At 47.8% G+C, this 18784-nt stretch overlaps 1 protein-coding gene across 8 annotated transcripts in view; it reads right to left on the reverse strand.

The window, feature by feature from the left end:
• Positions 1–18784, reverse strand: part of ASB15 (ankyrin repeat and SOCS box containing 15) — a 55234-nt gene that overhangs the window by 18482 nt on the left and 17968 nt on the right. For 7 of the 8 annotated variants that reach the window (XM_075928586.1, XM_075928624.1, XM_075928576.1 and 4 more), the window contains one exon: positions 16172–16429. In XM_075928586.1, the coding sequence (XP_075784701.1) occupies positions 16172–16429 (258 nt within the window). The remainder of the gene's footprint in view (positions 1–16171; positions 16430–18784) is intronic. The other variant, XM_075928605.1, reaches the window with a different exon arrangement.

The following is an 18784-nucleotide window of genomic DNA, read 5'->3' on the forward strand; positions in this document are numbered from 1 at the left end:
AGCTGAAATCTGTGAATGAAGTCAAGCAATAGCCAATTTTATAGAGCAGTGTGATTTAATGGACAGATTTTAGGGATGGAAGCAAGCAGCTCCTGAGTTCTAGTTGTAACCCTTCTGCCAGGTGAAGCCAGCAGCAGCCAGAGCAGGGTTCAACATCTAGGAGTACCTCTCTATCCATCCAACACAGAACTGGCTCGAGCCCCTACTCAATAACCTAGGAAATTCACACACCACCCTTGGACACCTCTGGGAGGCAATGCTTCCCCACTCGCAAGCACAGAGTCTGAGTTTACAAAAGAACTTTTAATAAAAGGGATGGAAGTAACTTGACATTAATGTGGGAAAACAACCCAGAGTTCAAAACCATGAGTAAAAGTCCTGTCCCAAGTAGATTGGGCAAGGTCCTTTTTCTCTCAGGTTTTTAAGTCCAGCAATGTAAATGTCCCCTTCACACACCCAACCTTTCTCTGCACCCCACTCACAGTTGCTGCCCTTGGTCAAGGCAAACGTAGTCTTTAGAGATGCATCTGCAGAGTTCGCCTCCCATCCTGAGTTGGGATGGAAGGGGGGTGTCATCAGCCTGCTCACTGCTCTCTGCTGGCCGCTCATCATGCCGACACCATCTTCTGGCTGCTTGTCATGCCACCTCTGCTCTGCTGGCTGCTCATCATGCTACCCTCGCCCTGCCACCCACCCACTGCTCCTGCTGGTCACCCTGCTGGCTGTCCGCTGCTCCTGACAGCTGCCTTGCCAGCAGCTTGCTTGTTGCTGCTCCCTCTGGTTCACCAGCCAACCACTCGCTGCTTCTGCCAGCTTGTGATGGATTTGGCTCTAGACAAAAACCAGTGATTTTAGCTCTTGGCCCAAAGCACAGTCCAGCCACAAGAAATTTCAGCATCCTCTGCAGTAAATTTAAAATAATAAAAGAGACTTCCTGTGGTGCCTATTTTAGCTCTATCATTTAAACAGTGGGGTAAAACAGGTTGAATCAGTAATGTATCCTGCTGATTCAGAGTCCTGACCTCCCCACTTAACTTCACAGAGCTCTGGCAGTAGAGCCCTTGTCCATCCAAGTTTTTTTTACACTGAGGCTATGTCTACATTGTCATGATCTTGCGCAAATACTCTTTAATGAAGAGTTCTTACGTTAAAGTATTAGTGAAAGAGAGTGTCTACACTGGCATGTGCCTTTGCACAAGATATGTGCTTTTGTGCAAGACCATCTGTGCCAGTGTAGACGCTCTCTTGCGCAAGAAAGCTCCGATGGCCATTTTAGTCATAGGGCTTTCTTGAACAAGAAATTCATGTTGCCTGTCTACACTGGCCTCTTGCGCAAGAACAGTTGTGCAAGAGGGCTTATTCCTGAGCGGGAGCATCATAATTCTTGCGCAAGAAGCCCTGATTTCACACATTAGAACATCAGTGTTCTTGCGCAAGAACTCCCCGCCGGTGTAGACAGGCAGCATGTTTTTGCACAAAAGCGGCCGTTTTGGTGCAAGATCGCACCAGTGTAGACACAGCCTGACAGTGTCTCTCTCTTTTTGAACTGGGTTAAACAGTGTGGGGCTTTTCTGTACTCCCACAATAGTTACAAGCATTGGTGATCATGTTTCACATAGGGTTACCAGAGGGTTTCAAAAAAATACCGGACACACTTGATCTCAGATCGGGGGGGGGGGGGGGGGAGGGGAATGGCCGGGAGGGGAGTGGGGCTGGCCAGGAGGACGTTGTGGGGAGCGGGGCTGGTCGGGGGAGATCGGCGGGGGAGGAGGGGAGGCAACCAGCCAGCGGGAAGCAGGGCTGGCCGGGAGGAGGTTGGGGGGAGCGGGCCTGGCCAGGGGGGAACTGGCCAGCAGGGAGCAGGGCAGGCCAGGAGGGGGTTGGGGGGAACGGGGCTGATCAGAGGGGAGGGAGAAGCAGTGGGGAAGGACCTGGCCAACAGGGAGCAGGGCTGGCCCGGGTGCACGCAGATCCCGGGGTGCTGCCCGTCCTGCGCATGGTCCTGGCAAGGCGCATGGGAGACTCCGGCCCCAGGGATTCCATCCCGCCCCGTCCCTGGCCCCGCCCCCCTCCTCTCTACTGTGTAGTTGCATACTGCCTGGCTGGTAGACATGCTCATGCAGTGTGATGATACTCATGATAATAATAAAACTTACTTAATTAGAAAATACCGGACATTTATATGTCTGGTATTTTCTCAATTTGTTTCCCGAACAGAAAGCTCAAATTCGGACTGTCCGGTTCAAAACCGGACACCTGGCAACCCTAATTTCCCAATTCCTGCATGTAGTGTTATATACTTTATGGCCGTGTCTACACTGCACCCCTTTTCCGGAAAAGGGATGCAGCTGAGACGAGTCAGAATTTAAAATGAAGCGGGGATTTAAATTTTCCCTGCTTCATTTGTATAAACATGGCTGCTGCTTTTTTCCGGCTTGGGGCTTTGCCGGAAAAAAGTGCCAGTCTAGACGGGGATCTTTCGGAAAATAAAGTCTTTTCCAAAAGGTCCCTTATTCCTTATTTTAAAGAGGAATAAGGGACCTTTCGGAAAAGGCTTTATTTTCCGAAAGATCCCCGTCTAGACTGGCGCTTTTTTCCTGCAAAGTCCCGAGTTGGAAAAAAGCGGCAGCCATGTTTATATAACTGAAGTGGGGAAAATTTAAATCCCCTGCTTCATTTGCAATTCCGACTTGTCTCATCTGCATCCCTTTTCTGGAAAAGGGGTGCAGTGTAGACACAGCCATATATGTGTTATCATACTTTGTGATCCAACACCAGCCAAGTTGATTACAATGAGAAAAACACTGCTCCATCAGCTGAATATTTAACAAAACTAAACAAAAGTAGAAGTAAACAAAATTTACATAGATACATCCAGGGTCTCTCCACACTTCAAGATGTAAGGGACACTTCCTTCAGATCCTGCTTACATCATCTATAACTCAAAAAAGATATTTTGGCCTTGGAAAGGGTTCAGAAAAAGGCAACTAAAATGATTAGGGGTTTGGAATGGGTCCCATATGAAGAGAGGTTAAAGCGACTGGGACTTTTCAGTTTAGAAAAGAAGAGACTGAGGGGGGATATGATAGAGGTATATAAAATCATGAGTGGTGCGGAGAGGGCCGATAAAGAAAAGTTATTTATTAGTTCCCATAATAGAAGAACTAGAGGACACCAAATGAAATTAATGGGTAGCAGGTTTAAAACTAATAAAAGAAAGTTCTTCTTCACACAGCGTGTAGTCAACCTATGGAACTCCTTGCCAGAGGAGGCTGTGAAGGCTAGGACTATAACAGAGTTTAAAGAGAAACTAGATAATTTCATGGAGGTTAGGTCCATTAGTCAGGGGATAGAAATAGTGTCACTGGCCTCTGTTTGTCAGAGGCTGGAGAAGGATAGCAGGAGACAAATTGCTTGATCATTGCCTTCGGTCCACCCTCTCTGGGGCACCTGGTGCTTGTTATTGTTGGCAGACAGGCTACTGGGCTAGATGGACCTTTGGTCTGACCCAATATGGTCGTTCTTATGTTATGTTCTTATATTCTGTCATTGTCTCACTTTATGACTTAGTGGCTACGTCTACACTGGCATCCCTTCCGGAAAAGGGATGCTAATGTAGCACGTTGGAATAGACAAATCCACGGGGGATTTAAATATCCCCCACGGCATTTGCATTAACATGGCTGCTGCTTTTTTCCGGCTTCGGGAAAAGCCGGAGAAAAGCGCCAGTCTAGACGTGATTCTCTGGAAAATAAAGCCTTTTCTGGAGGATTTCTTATTCCTACTTGTATCCTTTCAACTACTTGTAGGAATAAGAAATCCTCCAGAAAAGGCTTTATTTTCCGGAGAATCACGTCTAGACTGGCGCTTTTCTCCGGCTTTTCCCCAAGCCGGAAAAAAGCGGCAGCCATGTTAATGCAAATGACGCGGGGGATATTTAAATCCCCCGCGGATTTGCTTATTCCAAAGTCTACATTAGCATCCCTTTTCTGGAAAGGGGTGCCAATGTAGACACAGCCAGTGTGTATTATCCCATCCATAATATGAGTTCATAATATTTACCTGCCTACTTCACAGGCATGTAATGAGGATGTGTGCAAAGTGCACTGATATTGTAAAAAATATTATTCTAAATAGTCAAGCACTTTAGAGAATAATTCCAATGCTGCACTGACACGCTACAGTATGCATTCTGTAAATGGACATATTTCAGGACCATCTGGGCAGGATGACACTAACCCATTCAGATATCTGAGTCTATGAAAAGAGAAAGAAATCAGGATGGAAGGCACTGTGGATTGCCAACTTCAAGATACATTTGTACAGTGCTTTGAAAATATAAAGTGCTATGTAATTTCTAAGTACAGTTAGGAATTAATGTGTGATATAAATTGATACACTGTAGCTATGAAAAAGCTTGCAGAAGGCAGAGTAAATAGATAAAGCCATGTTAAATGTACTGAAATTTAACTAACTGGTAAAGCCCTCATGAAAGTGGCAACGTAAATTAGTACTTTAATTACGTCAGAGTAATTTAAAGTACAAAAGACTATTCTTTGAGTCTGCAACTAACAAACTTCAGTCATTGCTATAAACATAGACTACTGATACTGTAATATGAACTCTAGCAGAAGCCTTAAACACATTACTATAGAACTTTGTTATGTCGGTATTTGGAAAGTAGATCATATGAAGCTTGAATTATTAATTATAACAACTTAACTAATGAAAATTGAGTAAGTGAGTATACAGTTGCAGTGCACAGATGAAAATTGCTCAGTGTCTGTAGAAAAGTATCTATATAAAACACTCATCATGGCCGTCATGTAATTATTTTTTATTTCTGTAACATCCTTTCAACTGTTGTCTCTTCTAGCATTTAAACCAATTGTAGCATATTTTAACCTCAAATCCAAAGGTTTCAGTGATCTACAACTTGATATAAAGGGACTGCTGAGGTGGAAATAGGGAAAATGTATGTTATGTCTACACTTAACTGAATGGTTAAGTGAAGAGATTAAAAAGACTTGGACTTTTCAGCTTAGAAAAGAGGAGACTAAGGGGGATATGAGAGAGCTCTATAAAATCATGACAGGCATGGAAAAAGTGAATAAGGAAAAGTTATTTACTTATTCCCACAATATAAGAACTAGGAGTCAAAAAGTGAAATTAATAGGCAGCAGATTTAAAATGAACAAAAGGAAGTTTTCTTCACTCAGAGCACAGTCAACCTGTGGAACTCTTTGCCAGAGTATGTTGTGAGGGCTAGAACTTTAACGGGGTTCAAAAAAGAGCGAGATAGATTCATGGAGGTTATGGCCAACACTGGCTATTAGTCAGGATGGGTAGGAATGGTGTCCCTAGCCTCTGTTTGTCTGGAAATGGATGACAGGAGAGGGATCATGTGATGATTAGCTGTTGTGTTCCCTCCCTCTGGGGCATCTGGTATTGGTCACTGTCAGCAAACAGGATACTGGGTTGGATGGACCTTTGGTCTGATCCAGTATGGCTGTTGTTATGTTAAACCATGACAGTGGCTCAGCTGCAGCATAATAGTACTTCACTATAGAACAGACACTTGCTATGGTGACAGGAGGGCTTCTCCCTTTATTGCAGTTAATCCAGCAAGAGGACGTGGGAGTGTTAGGGTGAGGACTCAGTTTCAAATCTTTTGTAGGAACCTGGTCTCTGTCTTGGCTCCTGGACACAGAGGGAAAACATTATCAAGTTACAATATTGTTTTGCCAACTCCAAGAGATCAAAACTCATAAATCAGTCCCTTGCCCCTTAAAAAGAGAATGGCTTCTTTATCTCAGGGTATGTCTACACTACAATGTTAGTTCGAACTAACGGACGTTAGTTCGAACTAACATTCATAGGTGCTACACTAGCGCTCCGCTAGTTCGAATTTAAATCGAACTAGCGGAGCGCTTAGTTCGAACTAGGAAAACCTCATTTTACGAGGATTAAGCCTAGTTCGAACTTACTAGTTCGAATTAAGGGGTGTGTAGCCCCTTAATTCGAACTAGTGGGAGGCTAGTCCTCCCCAGGTTTCCCTGGTGGCCACTCTGGCCAACACCAGGGAAACTCTATGCCCCCCTCCCGGCCCCGGACCCCTTAAAGGGGCACGGGCTGGCTACGGTGCCCGTGCCAGCGGCAAGCCAGCCAGCACCCAGCCAGCAGACCCTGCACCTGGCACGGCACAGAGCCACCCACCCGATGTCCCCCAGCCCACCCCCTCTTCCCGGGACCAGGCTGGCGGCTCCCGGGAGCTTGCCCGGGACCGCAAGAGGCGGGCACCTTCCTGGGCTAGTGCAGACATCGTGGACCTCGTCCACGATCTCTGCACTAGGCACAGGAAAGTGGCCGTCTAGGGCAGGAGAGCTGCCAGCCTGGCCACCCAGGAGCAGGTGTGCATGAAAATCAAGGGGGTCCACTAAGACCCCCGACCCTGAGCCCTGAGCTTACAATGGCCGTCCTGGGTCAAACCAAAGGTCCATCTATCCCAGTAGCCTGTCTGCAGACAGCGGCCAACTCTAGGGACCCTGGAGGGGATGGACCGAAGACAGTGACCAAGCCATTTGTCTTGTGCCATCCCTCTCCAGCCTTCCACAAACTTTGGGCAGGGACACCACTCCTACCCCCTGGCTAAGACTACTCCATGGACCCAACCTCCATGACTTGATCTCACTTCCCTTTAAACTCTGTTCTATTTCTAGCCTTCACAGCCTCCTGCAGCAAGGAGTTCCACAGGTTGACTCTTTGCTTTGTGAAGAACAACTTTCTCTTACTAGTTTGAAGCTTGCTACCTATTCCTTTCCTTTGGTGTCCTCTAGTCCTTCTTTATGGGAACTCATGAAGAACTTTTCTGTATGCACCCTCTCCACCCAACCCCTGCTTTTAGAGACCTCTATCCTGTCTCCGCTCCATCTCCTCTTTTCTAAGCTGAACAGTCCCAGTCTCTGTAGCCTCTCTTCATCTGGGACCTGTTCCCAACCCCTGATCATGTTAGTTGCCCTCCCCTCTTCCAGCCTTTCTCTTCCCCTCTCCCACCTCCTTTTCCCAGTCTCCCCCAGTTTTGTTCAATAAAGACAGAGTCAATGTTGGAAGAAACGTTATCTTTATTTTGTACATCAGGAAGGGGGGCTAGGGAAGGGTAAGTGGAAGAAGGTGAGGGAGGAATGGGGTATGAGCCCCCGATGGGGAGGACTGGGCTGGCTCTGCGGGCTTCTGGGGGTGGAAGCTCTCCTGCAGCCCCCCAATTGTCCCCTCTCCCCAGATGGCAGCCTGCGGCAAGTGCAGCCGGGCTGATGGCCGAGTGCTGTGATGTGCCCAGTGTGGGCACTCCGGGCACTCCAAGCCAGGACTGGTTTTCAAGCGGGGCACTCCTGAGAACTGTCTGTCTGGGGTGGGGGTCGGGTCCCTTTAAGCGCAGCCCTCGGCTAGCCTGAGACAGCATCTCCACGCTCTAAGTCCTCCTCTGATGCCCTGCTGGCACTGCTTACGGCCATCCTTAAGCCCTGTTCAGGGTCCACTCAATGTGGACTTGCTAGTTCGAATTAGCAAAACGCTAATTCGAACTAGTTTTTAGTTCTAGACGCGTTAGTTCGAATTAGCTTAGTTTGAATTAACTAATTCGAACTAAGTTAGTTCGAACTAACTCTGTAGTGTAGACATACCCTCACAGATAAACCTACACTTTGGGATATTTTGATTTGGCATTTAGGCTGTGTCCAGACTCAGGGGCTTTTTCGAAAAAAGTAGCCTTTTTTTGAAAAAACTTCACCTGCGTCTAGAGTGCAGCCGCGTTCTTTCGAAATTAAGTCGAAAGAACGCGGCTTTTCTTTCGACGGCGGTAAACCTCATTGCACGAGGAAGAACGCCTTTTTCAACGGAGATCTGTCGAAAATAAGTGAGTGTGGATGCGGGGAGGCCATTTTTTCGAAAATAATGGCCTCCAGGAAGAAGTCCTGGTGGACAATCTGGGGCATGCCTTGCATGTCTCTGGTTCCTGTCTGCAGCCATTTCTTAAAGGGACAGGCACCCTCACAGCCACTTGTGGCAGCAAAGCAGCCAGAGCACATGGCTATTTAAGTGCAGCATGTCCCAGCCCCAAGACCCTTCTGGCCCTTCTAGCGAGCCTTCTGGGGACCCAACCAGGGGCTCCAAACGCCGGGCACCGTCATGGTCTGGGCCAGATCTCAAGACCCTTCTCGAGCTCTGGGGAGAGGAGAAGGCCTTAGAAGCCCTAAAAAGCAGGCGGCGAAATGCAGACATTTATGGCTGCATGGCAGAGGCCCTGGCCCAGAAAGGACACTACCCCCGCACCCAGGACCAGGTGCGCTCCAAAGTTAAGGAGCTGCGCCAAGGATACGTGAAGGCCAGGGAGGATAGCTCCCGTTCTGGGGCAGCCCCCCACTCCTGCCCCTATTATACAGAGCTGGACCAGATCCTGGGTGGTGGTGAAGCATGCACACCACAGCGTCTCGTGCAGTCAGGCTTGGCGGACCCTGTGGTGGACGTGCCAGAGCAGGACCCAGAGCAGTCTGGAGATGGGGACATGGTGCCAGAGGAGGACAGTGAGGAGACGGTGACCCTCACCCTGGAGCCAGTCACACAGACCCCAGAGGCCTCCCAGGTGTCATCTGACGCCGGAGATGAAGCAGCAGGTGAGTGCAGTGAGGTTGGGGGGCGGGTAGGTGCGTGCACAGTGGGTGATGCACAAGGGAAACCTGTAATACTCAGGCTGATGCCCAGGTCACACACGGTGTTACCTTCAGAATGTCTGATTCCCCTGTCTCAAGGAGAGGGCATGCCCTTTTGGACAGCTGTTGCACACATGACTGATTGTGATAGAAATGTAGCCATGTTACTCTCATCTGAGGAAGTGGGTCTGGGCCACGAAAGCTCATCCCCTAATAAACCATCCTGTTAGTATTTTAAGTGCTACATAGTCCAGTTTTTTATGACTGATTGTGTCTTCCTCTTTTCCTCCACAGCCGGACCAGCCGTGCAAGAGGGCCGCAGCACCCCAGCCCCACCTCCATCTCGGGGACATGGGAGCCGCAGACACAGGTGTGTGTATGCAGACATCCTGAGGCAGCATGTGGAAGCCATGCAGGAGCTCAACACCATCCTGCGAGAGAGGGCGGAGGCAGAGGATCGGTGGCATGACCGGCTGATGGAGGAGCTGGTCCAGCAGCGCACGTCCCTGAGTGCCACTCTCGGAGAGGTCTGCGGCTTGCCTGCTCCTGTGCCTGGTCCTGCTCCTCCAGCACCCCATGATCCTGCCCCACCAAACCCCCCTTCCACAGCAGCATCCCTTTCCCCCCTTGGACCTCCCTCTCCCCCAGCCCTCCCAGTTCCCCAGCCCCTCTCTCCCCCTGGCCCTCCTCTCCCCCAGGCCTCCCAGTCCCAAGAGCATCTACCTGCTGTTATCCAGCCAACCGACAGGCGCACCACCCGATCCCGTGGCCATGGTGAACCCCGAACACGAGGCCCAAGCAGGAGACTGAGATCAGGCAAGCACCGTGCAACCTGATCCCCTTCCCCCCTCCAGGTTTCAAGTCCCCTTCCCCCCTCCAGGTTTCAAGCACCCCCATCACCCCAGTTAAATGACAAGGAATGTGTTAAACAAAATGTTTATTGTACATAGTTTGGCATGAAAGTATATTTTCTACATCAAAAATGAACAAAAGCTTTTTTATGTTTGCAACAGTTATACTATTTTCCAGTGAGTGATATTTAAAAAAATAAAACAGAACTTATTATTTTGAGACAAACCCTGGTGTTTATTATTTCTCCAAACAGAGTCAGGAGATGGGTTGTGGAGGGAAGCTTCTATTGGGCCAGGGCCCAGTCCCCAGGCAGAAGCCCCTCAGTAGAGTCAGTGGCCTCCACTTGAGAATTGCTCCCGTAGGGCCTCCCGTATGCAAACAGCAGATCGGTGAGCCTGGCGGATAGCAGCTGTCCGGGGCTGGGCAAAGTGCCTCTCCTGACCATCAGCACCTGTACCCCACCCTGGTAGGAAGGCCTCCCCTTTCCTCTCCACCAGGTTATGGAGAACGCAACACGCGGCCACCACCTCAGGGATGTTGCTCTCCCCCATGTCTAGGCGTGTGAGCAAGCACCGGAATCTGCTTTTTAAACGTCCGAATGCACATTCCACCTGGTTGCGAGCCCAGTTAAGGTGAGCATTAAACTGCTCCTTGCTCGCATCCAGGTGGCCGGTGTAGGGCTTCATCAGCCACGGCATCAGGGGGTAGGCGGCATCAGCCACTATGCACACTGGCATGTGCACATCCCCAACCACAAAGTCGTGATGCGGGAAAAATGTTCCTGCCTGAAGCCTCCGGTAGAGGTACGAGTTCCTGAAGATGTGGGCATCATGTGCCCGCCCTGACCACCCAACACAAATGTCAGAAAGCTGGCCACGATGGTCGACCAGGGCCTGGAGGACCATAGAAAAGTAGCCCTTTCTGTTAATGAATTGGGCTGCTCGATGGGGCGATGCACGGATTGGAATGTGTGTCCCATCGAGCGCTCCTCCACAATTTGGGAAGCCAAGGGCAGCAAAGCCAGCCATGACGCTGTTCAGATCTGCTAGACAGACGAGCCTGTTGAGCAGCTCCAAATTGATGGCCCTCACCACCTGCAGAACGAGACAGACAACAAAATGTTAGAAGGGGTGCCTTATCTCTTAGGAGGAGAACCCACCGCCCACCTTCCCTCTCAAACACCCTGGGAATCCCCTCCTCAGAACTCCCCCCCCAACAATTCAGGGTGAGTGGAGGAGCTCCCTCCTACTCCCACTCCACTTTGCCCTTCCTGACAGTCACCCTTCCCCCCACCCCAAACTGTGACTGTCCCCAGACAATGACTTACCTCCATCAGGATGTATCCAACAGTAGACCTGCCCACTCCAAATTGGTGTCCCATGGAGCAGTAGCTGTCGGGGGTTGCCAGCTTCCAGAGGGCAATGGCGACCCTCTTTTCCAGGGGGATAGCGGGCCGCAGGTGGGTGTCTTGCCATTGCAGAGCAGGGGCGAGCCAGGTACACAGCTCCTGGAAAGTGGTCTTTCGCATCCGGAAGTTGCGTAGCCACTCTTGGTCATCCCAGAGCTGCATAACGAGCCGGTCCCACCAGTCAGAGCTGGTGTCAAGCCTCCAAACACGCCTGTCCACAAAGAAGTTTGGAGGCAAGGGCAGTGGGGCTGCATGACGGATGATCCCTTCATACCTCTGGTCTGGGTCCAGATGGGGAAGTAGCCTCATGACTGTGTCATGCAGATGCAGCAACACTTGCAATATGATGGCATGGGGCCATTGCCTGCCCATGGGCAGCTCTGGCTCCATGCTGAAAAAACGGGTCTAAAACAGAAAAACCTCCAAACAAAAAATCTGCTGGGGTGTCCCAGGAAGCTGAGCACTCCAAACCAGCACTGCAATGCCTTGCTTACCTCCTAGAGGGACAGCAAAGGCAGCTGCAGAAGTAGAGCAACGGGTGTTCAGGGGCGTCCCTTTAACCACGCGTCTCTGCAAAGGGCAGGCAGCAGCACCCGGAAGGAAATGCTGCCCCCATGCCCTGGCAGAAGCAGTTCCGGGTGGCTTTTAATTTCAAAAGAGCGTCCAACAGTCAGGATGCTCTTTTTCGAAAAAGCGCATCGATTTTCCGATCCGCGTATTGTAGTCTAGACGTGCTTTTTCGAAAGAGGCTTGCAGTCTAGACATAGCTTTAGTGTGTGAGGTCTTTGGTTGAACTTGGGGCACATTTTCTAGATTTTCTCCACAAACCATGAGACCAAAAGTCTTCCTTAAAAAAAAAACAAGAAGAAACCTGAGAATCTCTTCTAATACCATGCACCAACAAACACATAATGTACTAAGTCAGAGCAATCAGAGTTGATACTGGTGCCATGAGACATCAGATAGTAAACTTTACAGATCTGGCTTAATTCTAATAAAGTGGCCGGGGCTTTCAGGAAAAAAAAAAGCTCCAATTATCAAGAGGCTTGTGATCAAATCAGGGACATTGGTATCAGTAATATCTAGTCAGTTTCACAAAATGAGTTGTTAGTTTCACGGCTTGCACCTATGGATGGGATGGCTCTGTGCACACCTCCCCCAGGCCACAGGGATGTGCTAGCAGCAGCATGGAGCTAGCAGCAGGAAGTCACTTTAGCCCTGCTGCACTGGCAGATCTGGCAGATTTTAGATCACCCAGGAGTGGCAGACCACACCAGAGGAAGTATATGGGGGAGCATGTGAACCCGCAGGAGGGGCCAGGAGATATGCAGGAGGGCACATCAGGGTGCCTGCTGGCCTAATAGGAGGATTTGAGGACTGGCACTAGCCCTAAGGTAAATTGAGTTTGAGACCCCTAATTATTATAAAGGAGGGTGGAGTGGTGTATGCATTCCCCATAACTGGGGAGACCACATTCCAGGGTGCAGACATTGCCGCCTTGGCCACAAGGTAGTTGGCCATCTCTATAATCCATGAAACTTCCCCAGTCTCCAGGTAACCCCGAGTTCATAAGTGGCCCGGCTCACGAGGCAGTGTGGCCCAATGGCCAGAGTCAGTACATAGTCCTCAGTGCAGGGTAGTATGGCTTACTAGCCAGAATCAGTAAATGAGCCCCAGTCCAGGGCAGTATGGCTCACTAGCAAGTGTCCATGAATAGCCTACTGGCCAGATCAGTCAATAGTAGCCCTCCATTCAGAATAGTGTGGCCTACTGGCTAGAGCCAGTAAATAGTAGCCCTTAGTTCAGGGTAGCATGGCCTACTGGCCAGAGTCAGTTTGCTCAGGGGCTAATGTACTGGTAGGGGGACCCGGGCCCATTCTGCTCCACCGGGTCCCAACCCAGGGCCCTGTTAGCAGCAGCATGGACTGCCAGTCCCCGCACGGGGAATCCAGGAGAAACACGCCGAGGATACCTGGGTGGAAGAGGATGCTCTGGCACATGCCCCCGGTTACTTCCTGCTGCTTCGGTTGGATCAACATCCCATATGGTAGCTGGGTCTTTCAAACTCTCTGGCAGCTGCTTCTCCCTAGAACTCCACGGGGTTGCGTTGTGGCTGTCTCCTGGGTCTCTGGTTCTCACCGTTGGGATTACTAGCTACAGCAGTTCACGAGCTCTGGTGGAAGGTCTGGTGGAAGCTACGGTGCCCGTGCCAGGTGCAAGCCTACCAGCACCCAGCCAGCAGACCCTGCACCTGGCACGGATCGAGCCACCCACCCGATGCACCCCAGCCCTCCCCCTCTTCCCGGGACCAGGCTGGCGGCTCCTGGGAGCTTGCCCAGGACCGCAAGGGGTGGGACCCACCTGGGCTAGTGCAGACATCGTGGACCTCGTCCACGATCTCCGCACTAGGCACAGGAAAGTGGCCGTCTAGGGCAGGAGAGCTGCCAGCCTGGCCACCCAGGAGCAGGTGTGCAAGAGAATCAAGGGGGTCCAGTGAGACCCCCGACCCTGAGCCCTGAGCTTACAATGGCCGTCCTGGGTCAGACCAAAGGTCCATCTAGCCCAGTAGCCTGTCTGCCGACAGCGGCCAACCTTAGGGACCCTGGAGGGGATGGACCGAAGACAGTGACCAAACCATTTGTCTCGTGCCATCCCTCTCCAGCCTTCCACAAACCTTGGGCAGGGACACCACTCCTACCCCCTGGCTAATACCACTCCATGGACTTGATCTCACTTCCCTTTAAACTCTGTTCTAGTTGTAGCCTTCACAGCCTCCTGCAGCAAGGAGTTCCACAGGTTGACTCTTTGCTTTGTGAAGAAGAACTTTCTGTTACTAGTTTGAAGCCTGCTACCCATTCCTTTCCTTTTGTGTCCTCTAGTCCTTCTTTATGGGAACTAATGAAGAACTTTTCTGTATGCACCCTCTCCACCCCACTCATGCTTTTAGAGTCCCAATCTCTTTAGCCTCTCTTCATATGGGACCTGTTCCCAACCCCTGATCATTTTAGTTGCCCTCCCCTCTCCCAGCCTCTCTCTTCCCCTCTCCCACCTCCTTTTCCCAGTCTCCCCCAGTTTTGTTCAATAAAGACAGATTCCATTTTGGAAGACACGTTATCTTTATTTTGTACATCAAGAAGAGGGGCTAGGGAGGGGTAAGTGGAAGGAGGTGAGGTAGGAATGGGGCACGAGCCCCCGATGGGGAGGACTGGGCTGGCTCTGCGGGCTTCTGGGGGTGGAAGCTCTCCTGCAGCCCCCCAATTGCCCCCTCTCCCCAGATGGCAGCCTGCGGCAAGTGCAGCCGGGCTGATGGCCGAGTGGTGTGATGTGCCCAGTGTGGGTAGTCCAGGCAATCCAAGCCAGGACTGCTTTGCAAGCTGGGCACCCCTGAGAACTGTCTGTCTGGGGTGGGGGTCGGGACCCTTTAAACACAGCCCTCGACTAGCCTGAGAAAGCATCTCCATGCTCTAAGTTCTTCTCTGATGCCCTGCCGGCACTGCTTCCGGCCATCCTTAAGCCCGGTTCAGGGTCCACTTAATGTGGACATGCTAGTTCGAATTAGCAAAACGCTAATTCGAACTAGTTTTTTAGTCTGGATCCGTTAGTTCGAATTAGCTTAGTTCGAATTAACGTTGTAGTGTAGACATACCCTTAGTTACAAAGAAAAGCCAAAACATCTTGTAAGCAGTGCCAGATCTCAGATCCCGTACCCAATCCTTAAAACAATAAAACCTAACAAAACAACCTAAACTTTACCCTACTTACAGAAAATGAAGAATGGTGTCTTGGAGAGAGAGAGACATGCTTGTCCCTCTCTGTAGCTGCAGAGAACTCTCACACACACACAGACACAAGGGAGAAAGGAAAACCCAAATTCCTTTGTCCCCTGTTTGAAAGTCCCACCTACATTCCTACTGGTCACTCCACCTGGCTAGGTGTAGTTAACCCTTTAATCCCCAGGCTGCTGGCTAACCCTCATAATCATGACACAAGGTACCTGTTCAATTTCATTGTACAAGCACAACTCTTTTAGTTACACCTTAGATCTTTCATTGGTAAACTATTCATCTAAATGGTAAGGGCTTAAGGGTAAGTATGTTGTCTTTACTCCTGTCTGTAAAACCTTTAGCATACTATGGCACTATAATATAAATTAACAATAATGTTTCAAATTTACTAACATAGCACTTTTATCATTGATCTTAAAGGGTCATTGTCCCTGTTTAACAGTTAGGAAAACAAATACAGAGCTCTTAATTGATTTGTCAGAGGTCACATAGCAAGTCAGTGAGAGAGACACAGAACTCATGTCTCCTGGTTCCCTATAAAAACAATACCATAACAATAATGCAAATGGCAGCTCCTTTAAGATTCCCTGCCTTCCTCCCTCATCTACCTTTATGCTACTGAAAGGAGTAGGATAAACTGAGGCTTCAGAAAGAGGAGGAATGCAACACACTTGAAAGAGTTGCAGTCCATTGAGGTTAGATATTAATGCTATCTACCCACTGAAATCCAGGGTTCCTGACTTTCTATGGTGCCAAGCATTGGTTTCCATTCATGGAAAGTCATTAAATAGGCTTAAAAAAGCTGCCTGTTGGGATATGTCTACACTTCAGTAAGAAATGTGCGGCAGCAAACCTCATAGAATGGGTCAACTGAGTTGGGTTTGAGAAGAGAGGGTTAAAAACTGCAGTGCAGACATTTGGGTTTGGGTTTGGGTTTGGGTTTGGGTTTGGGCTGGAGCTCAGGTTCTGTAACCCTCCCCTTTTGAGGGGTTTCAGAGCAGAGCTCCAGCCCAAACTGGAACATCTACACTGCTATTTTTTGCCGTGTAATATAAGCCTGAGTCAACTGTCCCAGGCTCTGAGACTTGCTGCAGTGGGATTTTGATTGCCATGTGAACATGCCCTTGCTGTCTCCTGGTGATCACAGAACAAATAATCCAGCAATGAGTAGATTATTGTTAGAACCAAGGTGAAGAAAGAGACAATCAAATGGGGAACCAACACTAACAAGCTAAAATTAAAATAGATTTTTTTTAGACCAAACTTGCTCCCTAGCTCATTGTGATCTTCAATATTTATTTTTCTTAAAATATAGCAATATCAGTGACACTTCCATTTTAATGTGAACAAATATATGTGACCTAACATATGCTATGGTAACAAGACAACTTGTATGCAGTTGCTAAGGCACAAACGTTTACCTGCCTTCATACCTTTATGAATAAGATGTTCCAGCACATCACAGTGACCATATTCAGCAGCAACTCCTAATGGCGTTACCCCATAACCATCTTTCAAGTGTACATTTCCTCCATTCTTCAGAAGTAGAGAAACAATCTCTTTGCAGCCTTGTTTTGCAGCTTCATGCATTGCTGACCAGCGTTTTACGCATGGCTGGTGGATGCGACAGTTGTATTTAATCAGAGTCAGTACCATTTCGTAAGAGCCCTGTCTCACAGCTTGAAAATATTGAAAAAGAAGGAAAAAGAGACAGAGAGATCTTGTTACACATGCCAAAAGATGAATTGTCAGGCTTACATTTTTTTTCAGTGTTTGGAGAAAAATAAGCTGGTCAGCTGGCTTTCTATTCAACACTATGTTGATATAAATTCACTACTTAACTAGTTTGCCCATTCTTCTTTCCAACTTGTATCTAGTGTATAACATGCACTACCATTTGTCACAGTTGAAGAAGGCCCCTTACTTTTAATGCTAAAGAATATTCAGCAGCATTCCCCCAGTGTTCCAACTGTATCCAACTTAAGTCAGTTTCTAATGTTAATGTCTAAACTGATTGCTGGATGTTGCTAGCCAAGATAATACTGACATCTGTTATACTTAAAGGCCAAATCTGGACTTTCATGGATCCAACTGTGAAATCTGAAATGTGAAATTGTAATGGACAACTAAGCAACTCAAGACCAGCACAACTTACCTGTCTATGTGAAACTTTTCTATTCATGCATATTTTGCTACCCAGATCAAGAACGGTTAGATTTTAACATTTAACAGTAATATTTCTACCTTTATTTTCATATGGTTCTAGACTTTTTTGTGCTTTGTCTTGACTTTCACATTTAGTATGAGTTTGGTAGTATATCTTTAATCTATAATGGAACTTTCATTGATTTCACCAAGATTCTTGCTTTCAAGGGATAGCATGATTTTCACCCTGAATTTTTGGACAAATCTCCATTATTCTGTGATACTCCAAGGCCTCAGCAATAATAACCTGCCATATATGTTTGAATTCATTTACAAGATTTCCTATCAAAAACATTCTTGGTGATTATTTAGTTTCAGCTGATCTCTATTCTGTGATAATGATAATAACGGGATTTTATGGAATGCACCTAACTTGAGAGTTCTCTAATCTGTAGTTCTCTTGGAGCTTGTCTACACTACAGAGAAGATCAACACTACCACAGTCGATCTTCCAGTGTTCAAATTAATGGGTCTAGTAAAGACCCACTAATTCAAACTGAGAGGATGCTCCCGTTGGCATTGGTAGTCCTGCTCCTCATGAGGAATAAGGAAAGTCGATGGGAGCATGTGCTCCCATCAACCTCCCACTGTGTGAATAGTGCCAAAATGCAATTTAAGATACTTGGACTCCAGCTATGTAATTAACGAAGATAGAATTGTGTATCTTGACTTTCCTCTTTAGTATAGAGCTGGCCTTATAGAGTAAGTTCAGGAGTCATTAAGTTAAATGAAAAGCAATACTGAGTTTCTTTCTATATTGAATGGTAAGTGCTTGATGATGCTCTCAATGACTTCACTGGGACTAGCACTGAACCGTAAGGTGCAGAGCACCCTACATGCCCATGGACTCAATTCCAAACGACAACAGCCTCATAATGTAAGAAAACTTCACAGGCAAAATTCCACCTTTCAGAAAATCATAAATAGAAAATTCCAGCGGAGTAAATTTAATGGGGAAGAAAAAAAAATTTCTTGTATTTATCAAACAGCAATGGCTATAAATATCTTACCTTAAAAGTACTATGGATTTGACATTACTGTACTGTAATACAAAGTAATACATTCTAAAGAAACTTTTACAGATCTTTTGTGACTCAGGCCTTAACATTTTAATACACTAATTGCTTCATTGGGTATTCTTGGGGATTAGATTTGGTAAAAGTTAATACCCATCAAATGTAACATTTTAATAAGTCTAATTATATTTCAGTATGTATGATGAGGGGAATGTATTAATTTTACAGATTGATTTTCTTCATAAGACCTTGGGTACTTTCATTTTTAACAACAGCTAGAAGCTGGTGAAGCTAAATTACTAATATATGGTAACGCTTATTTAAATATATCAGTAGAAAAAGTTCCAAAAGAATAATCTGTCTTTGAACAGAAGTTTCACTTACTAATTTAGTTGCACACCATTTCCCACATATTTTGCTGAAAGTGAAAATAACTAACTACTTCTGACAAAGTCAGCCTATAAATCTAATAAAATTACATTATATATATTCTCCAGTAGGCCATCCCCAGTCACAGACAACTACTTGTAAAACATCCAAGTTGATAAGCATTTGCTTATAGGATAGTAATGTCAACTAATCAATATAAAATAGAGGCAGCAAAGGGGAGGGAGGGACATTTCAAAGTGGCAGCGCTGCAGGGCAGCGTTGCCACTTTGAAACCCCAAGGAGGCAGCTGCACAGCTGATCCTGGGATCAGCTGTGAGTGCGGTGGGCTGCCCCTTTAAAACACTGCCTCTGCGGGGATTTAAACGGGCAGCCCTAGAGCCTGGGGTCAGCTGGGGATTCCTAACTGATCCCAGGCTCCCCGCA

The sequence above is a fragment of the Pelodiscus sinensis genome, chromosome 1, assembly GCF_049634645.1.
Source record: "Pelodiscus sinensis isolate JC-2024 chromosome 1, ASM4963464v1, whole genome shotgun sequence".
Lineage (NCBI taxonomy): Eukaryota > Metazoa > Chordata > Testudines > Trionychidae > Pelodiscus > Pelodiscus sinensis.